The sequence below is a fragment of the Syzygium oleosum genome, unplaced genomic scaffold (assembly GCF_021117445.2).
Source record: "Syzygium oleosum isolate NSW1041296 unplaced genomic scaffold, Sole_v2.1 Sole_v2.08, whole genome shotgun sequence".
Classification (NCBI taxonomy): Eukaryota; Viridiplantae; Streptophyta; class Magnoliopsida; order Myrtales; family Myrtaceae; genus Syzygium; species Syzygium oleosum.
The window spans coordinates 1,043,235-1,054,617 of NW_026607492.1; the positions used below are offsets into that span (position 1 = coordinate 1,043,235).

The 11,383-nt window shown below is 41.3% G+C and overlaps 2 protein-coding genes and 1 long non-coding RNA gene across 3 annotated transcripts; 2 read left to right on the plus strand and 1 right to left on the minus strand.

Annotated features, from left to right (window-relative positions):
• The first annotated feature begins 1,096 nt into the window (after nucleotides 1-1,096).
• On the plus strand, nucleotides 1,097-2,981 carry LOC115672736 (UPF0496 protein At3g19330-like). The gene is made up of 2 exons (XM_030594655.2): nucleotides 1,097-1,432; nucleotides 1,522-2,981. Exons 1-2 carry the CDS (start codon nucleotides 1,339-1,341, stop codon nucleotides 2,589-2,591), a joined length of 1,164 nt encoding a protein of 387 aa, XP_030450515.2. The 5' UTR covers nucleotides 1,097-1,338; the 3' UTR covers nucleotides 2,592-2,981.
• A 2,621-nt stretch (nucleotides 2,982-5,602) lies between these two features.
• Nucleotides 5,603-9,263, plus strand: LOC115672416 (uncharacterized). The gene is made up of 8 exons (XM_030594220.2): nucleotides 5,603-5,744; nucleotides 5,884-6,004; nucleotides 6,183-6,373; nucleotides 6,501-6,581; nucleotides 6,875-6,995; nucleotides 7,331-7,636; nucleotides 7,969-8,034; nucleotides 8,951-9,263. Exons 3-8 carry the CDS (start codon nucleotides 6,183-6,185, stop codon nucleotides 9,041-9,043), a joined length of 858 nt encoding a protein of 285 aa, XP_030450080.2. The 5' UTR covers nucleotides 5,603-5,744; nucleotides 5,884-6,004; the 3' UTR covers nucleotides 9,044-9,263.
• LOC130138700 (uncharacterized) lies at nucleotides 5,624-6,187 on the minus strand. Its single transcript, XR_008817035.1, has 2 exons — nucleotides 5,888-6,187; nucleotides 5,624-5,751 (listed from the first exon to the last, which is right to left on the minus strand). It is a non-coding gene; the product is annotated as an uncharacterized LOC130138700 (long non-coding RNA).
• Nucleotides 9,264-11,383: the final 2,120 nt, after the last annotated feature.

Below are 11,383 nucleotides of genomic sequence, written 5' to 3' on the forward strand. Positions count from 1 at the left end.
AGTGTCCGGTGTCGTGGTTATTGGGAGGTTTGCTTTGTCTAGAACGGCACCGAGTTAGGAAGTTCCATCTCTCTTCGATTTGGCAAAAACTCCAACTAACAAAGGTTCGCTCACGATTAGTCAGTTAATTCGCACGTGTAAGGTTATTCATAGGGGCATCATATGGTAATTTCACAACATTGAATAAATTAATAGTATAGGGACGAAATTGCACATTGAGTTAAAGTTCATGTATTATTGATGTCACTTTCATTTTCTTAATACATGCTTGGGGGCTTCATATGACAATTTCTTAACTTATGTTTCTTTTTGGGAACGAGGAATATATCTCCCTTTGTTTATTAGTTTTGGTTTCATATTTTAAGGGAACGTTTTTCTCTCGTAATTAAGTTTGTAATCTACATATCACTGCCTAAATGCAATGAATTCACCATACGCGGGTCAATGGGCATCCCCAAATTTGCCAAAGGAGCATTTCTTTTTTCTTTCCCTAGTGAAAGAACAACATAGGAAAAAATCGATTGACCGTGGTAAATTGTGAATTTGGCAGCATAATTTGGCCCCTATCAAGTTGGAATTTTGCTTTAACCCAAAGCATCAATTGGTCTTTATCATTATATTTACTATTTCTTTATTGGAAGTTACCCTTTAATCGTCTTGAGCTCGGGCGTCGTTTACCTGTCGTAATTAACACATGATGATTTAAGTCTTCGTTCTGTTTAGTGCCATTCCTTTTTCGTCCTTCTATTTCATTTGCGACGGTGGAAGTTAACCATGGAATCTGGCTAATAATTATTTGAATTACGATGATAATTCATGTCGATAATCTGAGCGATGCTTGTATTCTCCGATACACAAAATGGACCAAATAACAGGTCACATAAGCCCAATATCTAAAAATCTTAAATTGCTAATTTGACACTTATAAGTTTAGTCCAACGAAATTTTTTAAAAAAATATATGTTTTTAATTTTTCCGAACTCTACTTTTTTTTTCATATTTTATACAAAAAATGTATCCTTGGGCCGTGGATAAACCTTTAAATTTGGGAGCTTATGGCCCGGCCCGGTCCCATTCCAATCCCGTTGTCCACCGGGCCACGTCTCCGTCGCGTGTCGCCTGCCTCCCCCTCGAAGAAGTTTCAAGACTGAAACTTGATCGGAGCAACCCTCCCGGACCAAGCCTTTGTTGGTCCGACTCGCAAGTCAAAGCAGCGACGGTTCCAACCATCGAGCGTTTCGACGCAGCACGGTGAACCCGTCAGGTTGTGATCCAGAGATGACGATGAAGCACCGGATTAGCGGATTTGGGAAGGCGTAGCTCCTCCATGCGCGCGGAATGTTGTCGTGTCTCGCTGTCAAACCCTCTCCATCTGCACGACCCAATTCGCATCCGGAGCAGGTCCTCGATACCCATCCACCGCCTTCGCTGGGTAAGTCTCGTCTACTCCGTTTTTGAGGGGTGAGTCCGCTTTGCCGTCATTCTGTTTGCGAAATTGCCTGAACGGACTTGGAGCTGCAGGGACTTCGCCAGGCGGGACGTCAAGATCGAGCCAGGCGGTCTCGCCCACTTTCGATCTCAGCCGGGAGTACACCCTCGCTCTTCAGACCAGTTCCTATGGCGAGATTCGCTCCACGATTTGCGTTCTTGAATGCAGCCAGGGCGAGCGGGAACCGCATTTTCAAGAGCAAGATTGTGGCGAGTCGACCCAGGAGCAGGTGCTGCATCGCGTTCTGCAACCGAATAGGGAATGCGTGGGGGAGGCACTCAGGCACGCCAAGCACAACGCGCTTACCCGATTAGTCTCTTCATACTTCGACCACAGCGAGAACACGTCCAACCTCTGCCTTTTGCTTTACCAAAGCGTGCACCGCGCCCGCGACATGTACTCTCCTCTTGTCGAGCTCCTCGCAGTGATTCCTCTAGATGCGGATTCATTTACTCAATCACAGTGCAACAGGGTTTATGAACTCTTTGTCCAATTCGACTGCTATGACAACCCCTTCCCTTCCCCTGACTCCGATAACTTCAGCACAATGCGTAGCTGCTTTTCAGAGCTATGTCAACAGCTGGACCATAGACTACAGAAGTCCAAATCAAGAGTTAAATTTGTTCGCCATGCCATTACAGGGTCTGCGCTTTGTCTCTTGGGCACCGTAGTTGCTGCTGTTGCGTGCGCCATTGGTGTCACGGCCCATGCACTCATTGCATTTGTTAGTGCTCCATGCTTGACGGTGTATTTTCCACACGACAAGTTCTCAAAGAAAGAGCTTGCCCATTCTGCTCAACTTGATGCTGCTGCCAAAGGTACTTATGTTCTCAACAATGACTTGGACACTATTGATGGTCTTGTCAAACGTTTGTATGCTGCTGTAGAGGATGACAAACTATTGATCCGGATTGGATTGGAGAGTGGCACGGATAAAAATTCCATACTAGAGGTGGTGAAAGAGCTTCGCAAGAACCACGCTAAGTTCCTTGATGGACTAAAGGATCTCGATGATCATATATGCCTATGCTTCAACATGGTCAACAAGGCCAGAAAACTTCTCCTCGAAGAGATTTCCTTCCATAGTTCTATTGCTTCCTGACCATTTACTTACATGATATGAGCAATTACTAATTGGATTGTTCCCTCTGGTTTGATTGGGAAAAGTAGTCTGCCTGCTGACAGCTGATAGTTGCTAACATACAGAAGTAATAGCGGGATGTCACAGTATTGTTAGTGTATTTGCACCTCTATATGTGCCAAATTTTTGTTACTTGGTGATTGGAGGCGTTTCTTAGTCATTGCTGGAGCGAGGGATTCTCAGATTTATCTTGAGTTGTATATAGTGCTGATAATTTAGATGTTGATTACAGCTTTGCAAGACTGCTATTGGCTATTGTAGTTGTATTAGAATCATGTTTTAGAAGCAATGCATTAGAATCTTATCTGTTCTTATGAATCAATTAATGCACGATTCTTATATTTTTTACCATTGTCATGACCTGGTAGAATTTCCTCTCTCTCTCTCTCTCTGATTTACACCGTTTGCAGTGCACTCAAGTTTTAGGTTTGTCCTTTTTGTATCTTCTTCAGGCATAATTTTCCATGTATGCCTGACTTTGGTGGACATCCTGAATGATGCATATGCTGGTTTTCTTCTTCATTCTCTCGCTCTCAAAATCTTAGAGGCGATACTATACCCACGAAGTGTGGCCATTATAATTCATTCAGCTGACTGTCCCTCAGAAATCACGTAAGTGTGGGTAGTGGCTATGGTCTTGGATTCCATGTAAAGAACGAGTCCTTGTTTTCTTTCGTTCTTTTAGAACGAACTCTGGTCCTTGATTCTTATAATGGGATCATGCCATGTTTGAACTGTTGTACGTGTTCAATCAGAAGGTCCACTTTGGACAACTCTTTTGGCAAAATGTTCTCCGCGCGCGTGTGTGTGTACGTGAAATGGCATGCACCGCTGGACTTATGCAGTCCTGAAAAGCGCCTGCATCTTATGCTGTTGCTACATGATTGAAGCAGTTGTTGTTTCATCCGATGGCACGTCGTTCATTTAAAATTCTCCATGTTTTCATGATTGATGCTGTTATTGCTCTTGCGAGCTCTCCAGATAATCTAGCACATTGTTGCTTCTTCTCTTCCTATATTGCAGTGTTTATGCTATTGTGTTGTTCATATGGTTGAGCACTCGAGCCTACGCAGCAATGAACTGGTTATATGTACACTGCTTTCTCTCTGGACCCCTTTCACTAGCTGGTTTTTGGTGCATCTCATCTTTGAAGGAGAGGTTGGGTCGGTCTGTTGTGGCTTTGTGGCCAACCTTACTCTGGAGTTCAGCTTCAAAGTTTTCATGAGAAACTGATGCATCATACGGGATGCCGGAAAGCTTGCTCGGCAAGCATCCTGCATGGTCTTTCGCTTAGATTCCGCGAGATATCAATTCAGCGGCTCTTCTTCTTGCTCGATGGGGTTTAAAGAGGAGAAAGTATGTTATGTCACCCCTTAAGAGTTTGTAAACATTGGAATTCAAGAATGTATTTTCATATATATAACAATTAATTGGTCTGTTTCTCCAAAGTGATGTTAACGATGCATATTAGATCTTTTTCCTTGTTTTCGTTGGACCTCTTTCGGGCTCTTGCTCGTCTTCTAACTATTTCCTGATGCAGTGAACATAATTCAATAATAAAAGCTTTTGGTTGAGCTTACTGAAAGGCTCACGCTTCTTAATTTTCCGCTTAATTGGGCTCATTGGTTTTTGCCTTTGGTATACTTCGAAAGTTAATGTTAGTACTTTGCTTAATCTTAAATCACTTTAGAAAAATAAAAATCTGAAAATATACACCATAAACATCTCTAATATACAATTTTAGTATGGCTTTTTGAATATATTTAATAAATAACTAAGGCTTGATAATGCAATGGTTTAATAGTATATATTATTGAGTCTTTTGTTGGGTGTTTGTATTATTAATTTACATAGGTTATTTTATCCAAAAAATGTGGGGGGAGGAAACTTATAGGGGAATTAGTGTAGTCATATAGTAATAATGACAGTTTGATATACACTGAATCAAATTATAGCCCTTTTTTTCAGGTAAATGAAATGTGGAGGCGGAATTAAATTATTAACCATAACTTCAAGGTAAAGTATTTAAATTTGCTTTTGAGGTTCACAAAAAGAAAAGAGCGAGAAATGCCCGTTTGATATTGACTAAATTTTTACAGTTGTACAAAAAAAAAGTGAAATCTTTTTGAGCAATCAACAACTCCCAACTAAGTAAAAAAATAAAAAGAAAATCAAACAGAATTCATCACCAAATTTCTTTAATATATGTAGAATGTCTGTGAGAGCACGAGGGAAAGAAAGATCGGGGAGATTGAAATTTTGGCTTTATTTCCTTTTCATGGACATATGAAAATTTCCCCTATTTTCTACTCTGCTTTCATTCCCTTCCCTTTCTCCTTTTTTATTTAATGGGAAAAAACCGCAAAAAACCTTAAATTAATATTTACCCTAAACTTTTTTCAGTGACACAAAAAATATCAAACTTATACCCGTTTTGTCAATGAGCATAGTTAAAAATCTGCTTAAATGAATGTCGGAAGGCAAATGATGTTGACAGCGTGCCCGCGTGACTTAAATGAAATAAAAACGACATTATTTTAGCTGAAAAACCATCCAACAGAATCTTAACAGAGGGTAAAATATGTCACGTATGTACAATTTTGGGGTGTTTTTTCATCACAAGAAAAAGTTTATGATATATGTGTCACAGTGTGGGCATAGTTTGAGGTTTTTTATGCCACAATAAAAAAACTTAGGATAAATATGTCACAATTGATATAATTTGAGATTTTCAGGAGCTTTTTCGCTTAATTCACTGTATAATCAAGTCACGTAATTGAGATCTTCCATAATAAAGTTACTCATAATATATCGTGGTAAACTATAAAGTTAATCTCAAATAATTACTTCTGTTATCGTATTCTGCAAAATTGTTAGTGATAGATAATTGTGGCATGTTTTTTTTTTTATGGTCGAGACATGTTAATCACTATAATATATAATCAAAGGTATGGCCTAAATAGGGACGACCTCGTCGACCCGAACGCTTCTTCCTCCTCTCTTCTTTGCTCTCGCTCCATTGGTGCATACCGACTTCAGAGCTGCGCCGCGGCGTCTCCACTCCTCCTCCAGCTGCGACGCATCTCTCTCCTCTTCTCTCAATCAAGCTGAACGGTACTCTCTCTCTCTCTCTCTCTCTCTCTCTCTCTCCCACACGCACGTGCGCTTCCGCGAGTGGTCGCGTCTTGCACACGACATGTTTGTGAGAATGCCAACGCGAGTCCTGACCACCGCCACTTCCGTTCACCAACAGCGACGAGGCTTGAAACCGTGGAGGGGTGGTCCCTGTTGCCCTGCTCTCGTCGCTATTGGGTCCTCGATTCCACTGCTCCCGCGGCGATTTCAAGCTGCTCGGTGCTCTCTCCTAAGTCGAGGTATTATCTCTCGGTTGATGTCTGAACCTCGTTTGCTTTTTGCTCTCTAGATGCATTGCGTAGCGTCCCGTGATAGCCCGTCCTCTCCGCAATCTGATTTTAGTTCGGGGGTTCTATGCCTGATCGGGTGGTACTGTTGATTGCTCGCTGGAATTAACGTTATTTGGTGTTCGTTTAGATGAGGGTGCGAAAGCAAAGGCGCCAACGCAAGGCGGTGAGGTTTTATACCGCCTGTTTCGGTTTTCGACAGCCTTTCCGAGTTCTCTGCGACGGGACTTTTGTGCACCACCTTGTCGTGAACAAAATTGCGCCTGCCGATAAAGCCCTCTCCGACATTCTCTCCGCTCCCGTCAAACTCTACACCACCAGGTTCGCAGTGTGTGCGTGTGCGTGTGATAATTGAGAATTAATGTTTATCCTCATGATTGTCTTGGACTATGCTAATTGTACGATTCTTAAGCTCATTCTATTCGAACGTTTATCCAAAATTCTACAGATGTGTGCATAATGAGTTGAGAAGGCTGGGAGACTCGCATGCCCATTCACTTGATGCTATAAAACATCTTGCCATTGCCAGGTTAGTGTTTTTTTTGTTTTCTCAAATAGAAAGGCGCCGACCAAGCTTGTAAATTAGAAATATGATTATCGTGTTTATTTCTGCCGAGAGTGGGTCTTTCTCAGGCCTCACTTGGCTTCCGGGAAAAGTTAATGGAGTTATGGTGGTTTAGCAAATTAAGAAGCATCTTGCATATTATTTGTCTTTTAACCTCCTGGGAAGCTAGGCTGTAGAATCTTGGTTATTAGTTTAAACTTGTGACGTGCTAATGATTTGCAAATTGTGCTTATCATACAAAAATTTATTTGATTTAGATGTGATCATGAGGGGAAGATGAAAGCTGACTGTTGCATCCTGGAGATTATTGGGGAAAAAAATCCCGAGCACTTCTTTGTTGCTACTCAGGACACTGATCTGCGGAGGAAGCTTCTGCAGGTTAGTAATGTCCCTAACCATTGTTGCTTTTACATGCAAAGTTGGGCATGCTGTTACTTTACTTACTGGGAGGAGGCATATGGACGATGAAGATTTGTCATCAGTGCAGGCTTCCATTCTGTGCACTACACCTTTTTTAACTTTTGGAATCAATCTGCTCTCTCTCTCTCTCTCTCTCCCTCCCTCCCCATATATTCAATTTGGACAAAATGCTCTCAAAGAAAATGTTGCTTAGACTTGATGTCACTTTTTTAGTTGATTTTGCACTTCCATCTTCCTATCATGCATACTAGTTGATGGCATTAACTATAAGTTGTTAATTTGTATTCCGGCAGATACCAGGAGTCCCTGCCATATATGGTCTTAGGAATGCTCTTTTTCTCGAGCAACCGTCCACATCTCAACGCCAATTTGTGAAAACTTCCGAAGAAGGACGGTTGCATATGACAGGGTTGGAGCATAAGATGTTGAAAAAGAGGACTGCTAATATTCTTGGGGCCAAGGAGTCAAAAGACTCTTCTGATGAACAGGAAGATTTTGGAGAGCAATATTTGGAGTCATCGGCTGTGACAAAGCCACAAGCAGTCAAAAAAGAAATAGGCGTAAAAGATAAAGTTCAGTTTAAGAGAAAGAAAGCGAAGGTGGCAATCTACGTTCTCTTATTATGTTTCTCATATATTATCTTCATCCCTCTTCGTTTGTCCAAGGTTATTTGTTGATTGGCCACATACTGTTCCTTTTCTGTCTTTGCATGTAAGGTCTTGTCTGTATCTGGTGATACGTTGATGTCAGGAACTTGCCTTGATTTTTACTGATGTTCAGATTGAGATATTAATGTGACTTCTATTAGAAATCTCTTGACTATATTTTCTGACTATATTGTTGATGGATTAGCAGAGGCATGCACTTAAATCAAAGATAATGTGTATGATCTCATTTGTCTTCTTTTTAAGGTGTTCATTTGTTGCTGCAGGGACCAAATCCGCTTTCTTGTTTGAAGAAGAAGACCCATGAAAATTCTAAACCTAGTTCTGAGAAGGTTGGTCTGCAGCGTTCTTCTTAATACCTCCTCCTCGCCTCCCAAACAAAAGTTAAAACCCAAACCGAATAAAAAGAAAATGGAGCTAAAGAGAAGTAACATTTTTTTATGCATGGTGATGCCCAGGAAGTAGTTTGGTTGTTATTTCTTTGCTCCTGATTTCCACTGGCAATAGCTGTCTATGTAGATCTCAATGTTTTCTCTTTCACTGTTTGTTTTAATTGTTATGCTGAGCATGAAAAGTTCAAGTGCCTCCTTCCTGTCACTGGTGGACCATAATCCAGATGCGTCTCTATAATTGTACTTTTTAATCCTGCTGATTTGTTTCGTGGGTGAATGATAATGTATTAGCTGTGTGCTACCTCTTTGTATTTTGTTTTCCCTCTTTCTATGTTATTATTACAAACCTACAAGGTGTAGAACCTGGCTTTGACAAAAATTCTGGAAGTTTTTTTGTAAATAAGATGCTGTTGAATGTCATGCCGTCACCTTTATTACATCCTCTGTGGTTGAATCTTTTGACTATATTTTCCTGAATGTAGTGACTGGCTGCTAAAACTCTCATAATCAGATCTTTTTACTTTCAGTATATTTCATCTTTCCAGTACTAATGTTGGCAGACGGCAGCTGTCTGAGCATTTCCTTCTTCACTAAAATTATATTTTTTCGAGATAAATTGTTTAGGATGATTGATAAGTTTGAACTCCTTTTCCCTAAACAACATTGGGAATGCACTTTTGCCATACGGTGCATCTTCCATGGTAGAGAGATCTGCAAAAAAAAAATGTTGCGTGCATAAATAATCTCTGCAGAAAACAGTGGCACGCTACTTGTTCTGCTTTCCAGGAAGATGTAATTGCAATCTCAGTTCTCTTTATTTGTCACCACAATGTGAGAGATTGATGTTTTAATGCAGGAAAGGAAGGATGGTGATGGTACCATCAGAAGTAGAGGTAGGAAACGAAAGAGGTCGCGAAAAGGGAAAACTTCTTCAGATACAGCTAATTAACTACGTGCTGGTCCAGCTTTTGAGGTTTTCACTTCCTTGAGAGTGCAGTTTTGGCGGCTTGCAAAGAAGTTTTGTATTGTGATGTTCCATATTCTTTGCACAATTTTAGATCATAGTCAACTCTCCGGTCCGGTTTTATTGCCCTTCTTCAGTGTTAAAATGTGGAGCTTTGTTCATTAGTTTGAATATATCTTGGAAGTGGATGATCTTCCTTCACCTCTCCCCTCTCTTTTCATCCTTATAGGCCCTACATCGTTTAACAGTTTAATAGACTGTATAACTAGTTAGAAATATGGTAGAAGAAATCTCCATATTCCCTACAGATACTTCAGAATAACGATTGTTTAAAGAAATGCATGTTGGGGTATCTGCTAAGAACTATGAGATGCTACCTGCAGGCTGAAGCATTTCTGATGTGCGGCAATCCCTCAAGTCCGCAAATAAGTGTGTTGATGTTAATTATCAGTACGAGCATGCTTTTTTGAAAGCACCGGTTTCCTTCTCCTTTCGTACTTGATTACTTTGAACACATGTCAGTGCTACTGGCTTGATTTTGGTTTGTTTCTTCCCCTTTTGGACTGTTTTTACGCTTGGTCAACGGTCCAAATGGATTCCGTTTATTGAAGTCTGAAGTCTATGCTTTCTTCACTGCATTCCCTGGACAACATCATGGGCCCTATCAGCTGCCGATTAACAGGTAGTGAAGGAAGAATTTTTATCACTTGCTCGTTAGGCACTCTGTATTGGAAGTACCCCTACCTCCGTTTTGAACACTTATTAATGGCTGATCTTTCAAGGCGGAGCATGCCATTTTTGACCAAGTGCGGTATTTAACTTTTTCAAAGCTCCATATCAGCCCTGTTTGTCAAGATTATTGTCTAGACTTGGCATGTTACTGATGTGGAAGACTAAACCAGTCACGGGATAAAATTCATCTCATGGTGGGTCCAATGTTTGGGTACTGTGATTCTCCAATCGACCATGAGATTCTCCTTTCTGTATGAGGCTTATAACTTACTGACAAGAAAGAAAGGCCCGAGAACCCCTCGACTCTCTCTTCAAGGAGGGCCATTAGAGGTGGCATGGACAGTGACCTGCATATTGCTATTATTGTCCTCATGGTCTGTGTTTATAAGAAAATGCCTGATCTCGATTCTCTGGTGTGTAGTGGTCCTCATAAAGTCTCTTACCATTTCCATCATGGATTACCTGTAATCTCGCCGAGGCGGGATCGTTTTAGTCCACTCTGTTGCGAGGGCTCCTAAAGTTCACCGTCCCATCGAGCTCTAGGGTCATCGATCCAGGTGCCCAAATCAGTCGGCGACCCGATTGTTAAGTCCTTGGGTGGGGATTTCTTGCTCATCTTTTTCACTTTCATGATATTGAAGGGTTGTGTGCTGCTCATGCGATTTCTACGACCACCAAGCATAAGGCATGAAAGCAAAGCCACCGATCGTTCTGGTTTCATTTGCCGTATTACTTTGTCCTCGTCGACTCTCCTGAGAGACTTATTGTATGACCCATTCAAAGGGGCGCAAGCGGTCATTTAGATGGGGACAGAGGGAGTCAACATATGAGCATATATGCACAAATGTCAAGTCACTTAGGCCCCGCGAAAATGAGGATGGTACTCTCTCGATCAGACATAGTTTGTGACCATAGCACAGTAATTAAACAATTTGGTAAGTCTAATATCCTATTAGATTACGCATAAAATCTTCATGTCCTGTCCTACCCGGAAAATCTCGAGTCTAACACCCCTTTAATCTCAAAGACTCCGGTCTCGTCTCAAAGAGATGAAAAGCGAGTCCCCGTTTCACGCCAAAGCCTTCTTCACGACCTCATGCGGTCGTCGGCAGCGTTGTGGCGGGTGGCTCCGCTGTCGTCAGCTCCTCCGTCATGGCTGAGGATGACGAAAATGAAGATGCCCGGTCGCGGTCGTTAAAAAGAGGAAATTCGGAAAATTTGAAACCATCATTGCCTCTAATTTTGCTATCACGGGTCTCTTTCCTTGCCCCTAGAAAGTCTTTGCTCTAGATGATAGCAAGACCCACTCCTTCTACCAAAATCCGGCCGAGAGGCCCCCCACGTTTTCACACTCACCGAGACCCACTCCTTCTACCAAAATTTCTCCCCCAAAAGAGAAAAAAGGAATAGGGCAAATATTACAAAAGAAAATCTAAAATTATGCCTAATGTGACATAAACATCTCCAATTTTTTTGCGTCACCAAAAACCCTAAACTAATTTTAACTTAAATTTATACATGTGCGACATATATACTTTTTATTTTCATTTCATCAAAAGTATATTAGTTGCATTGATGTGAGCTCAGATATTT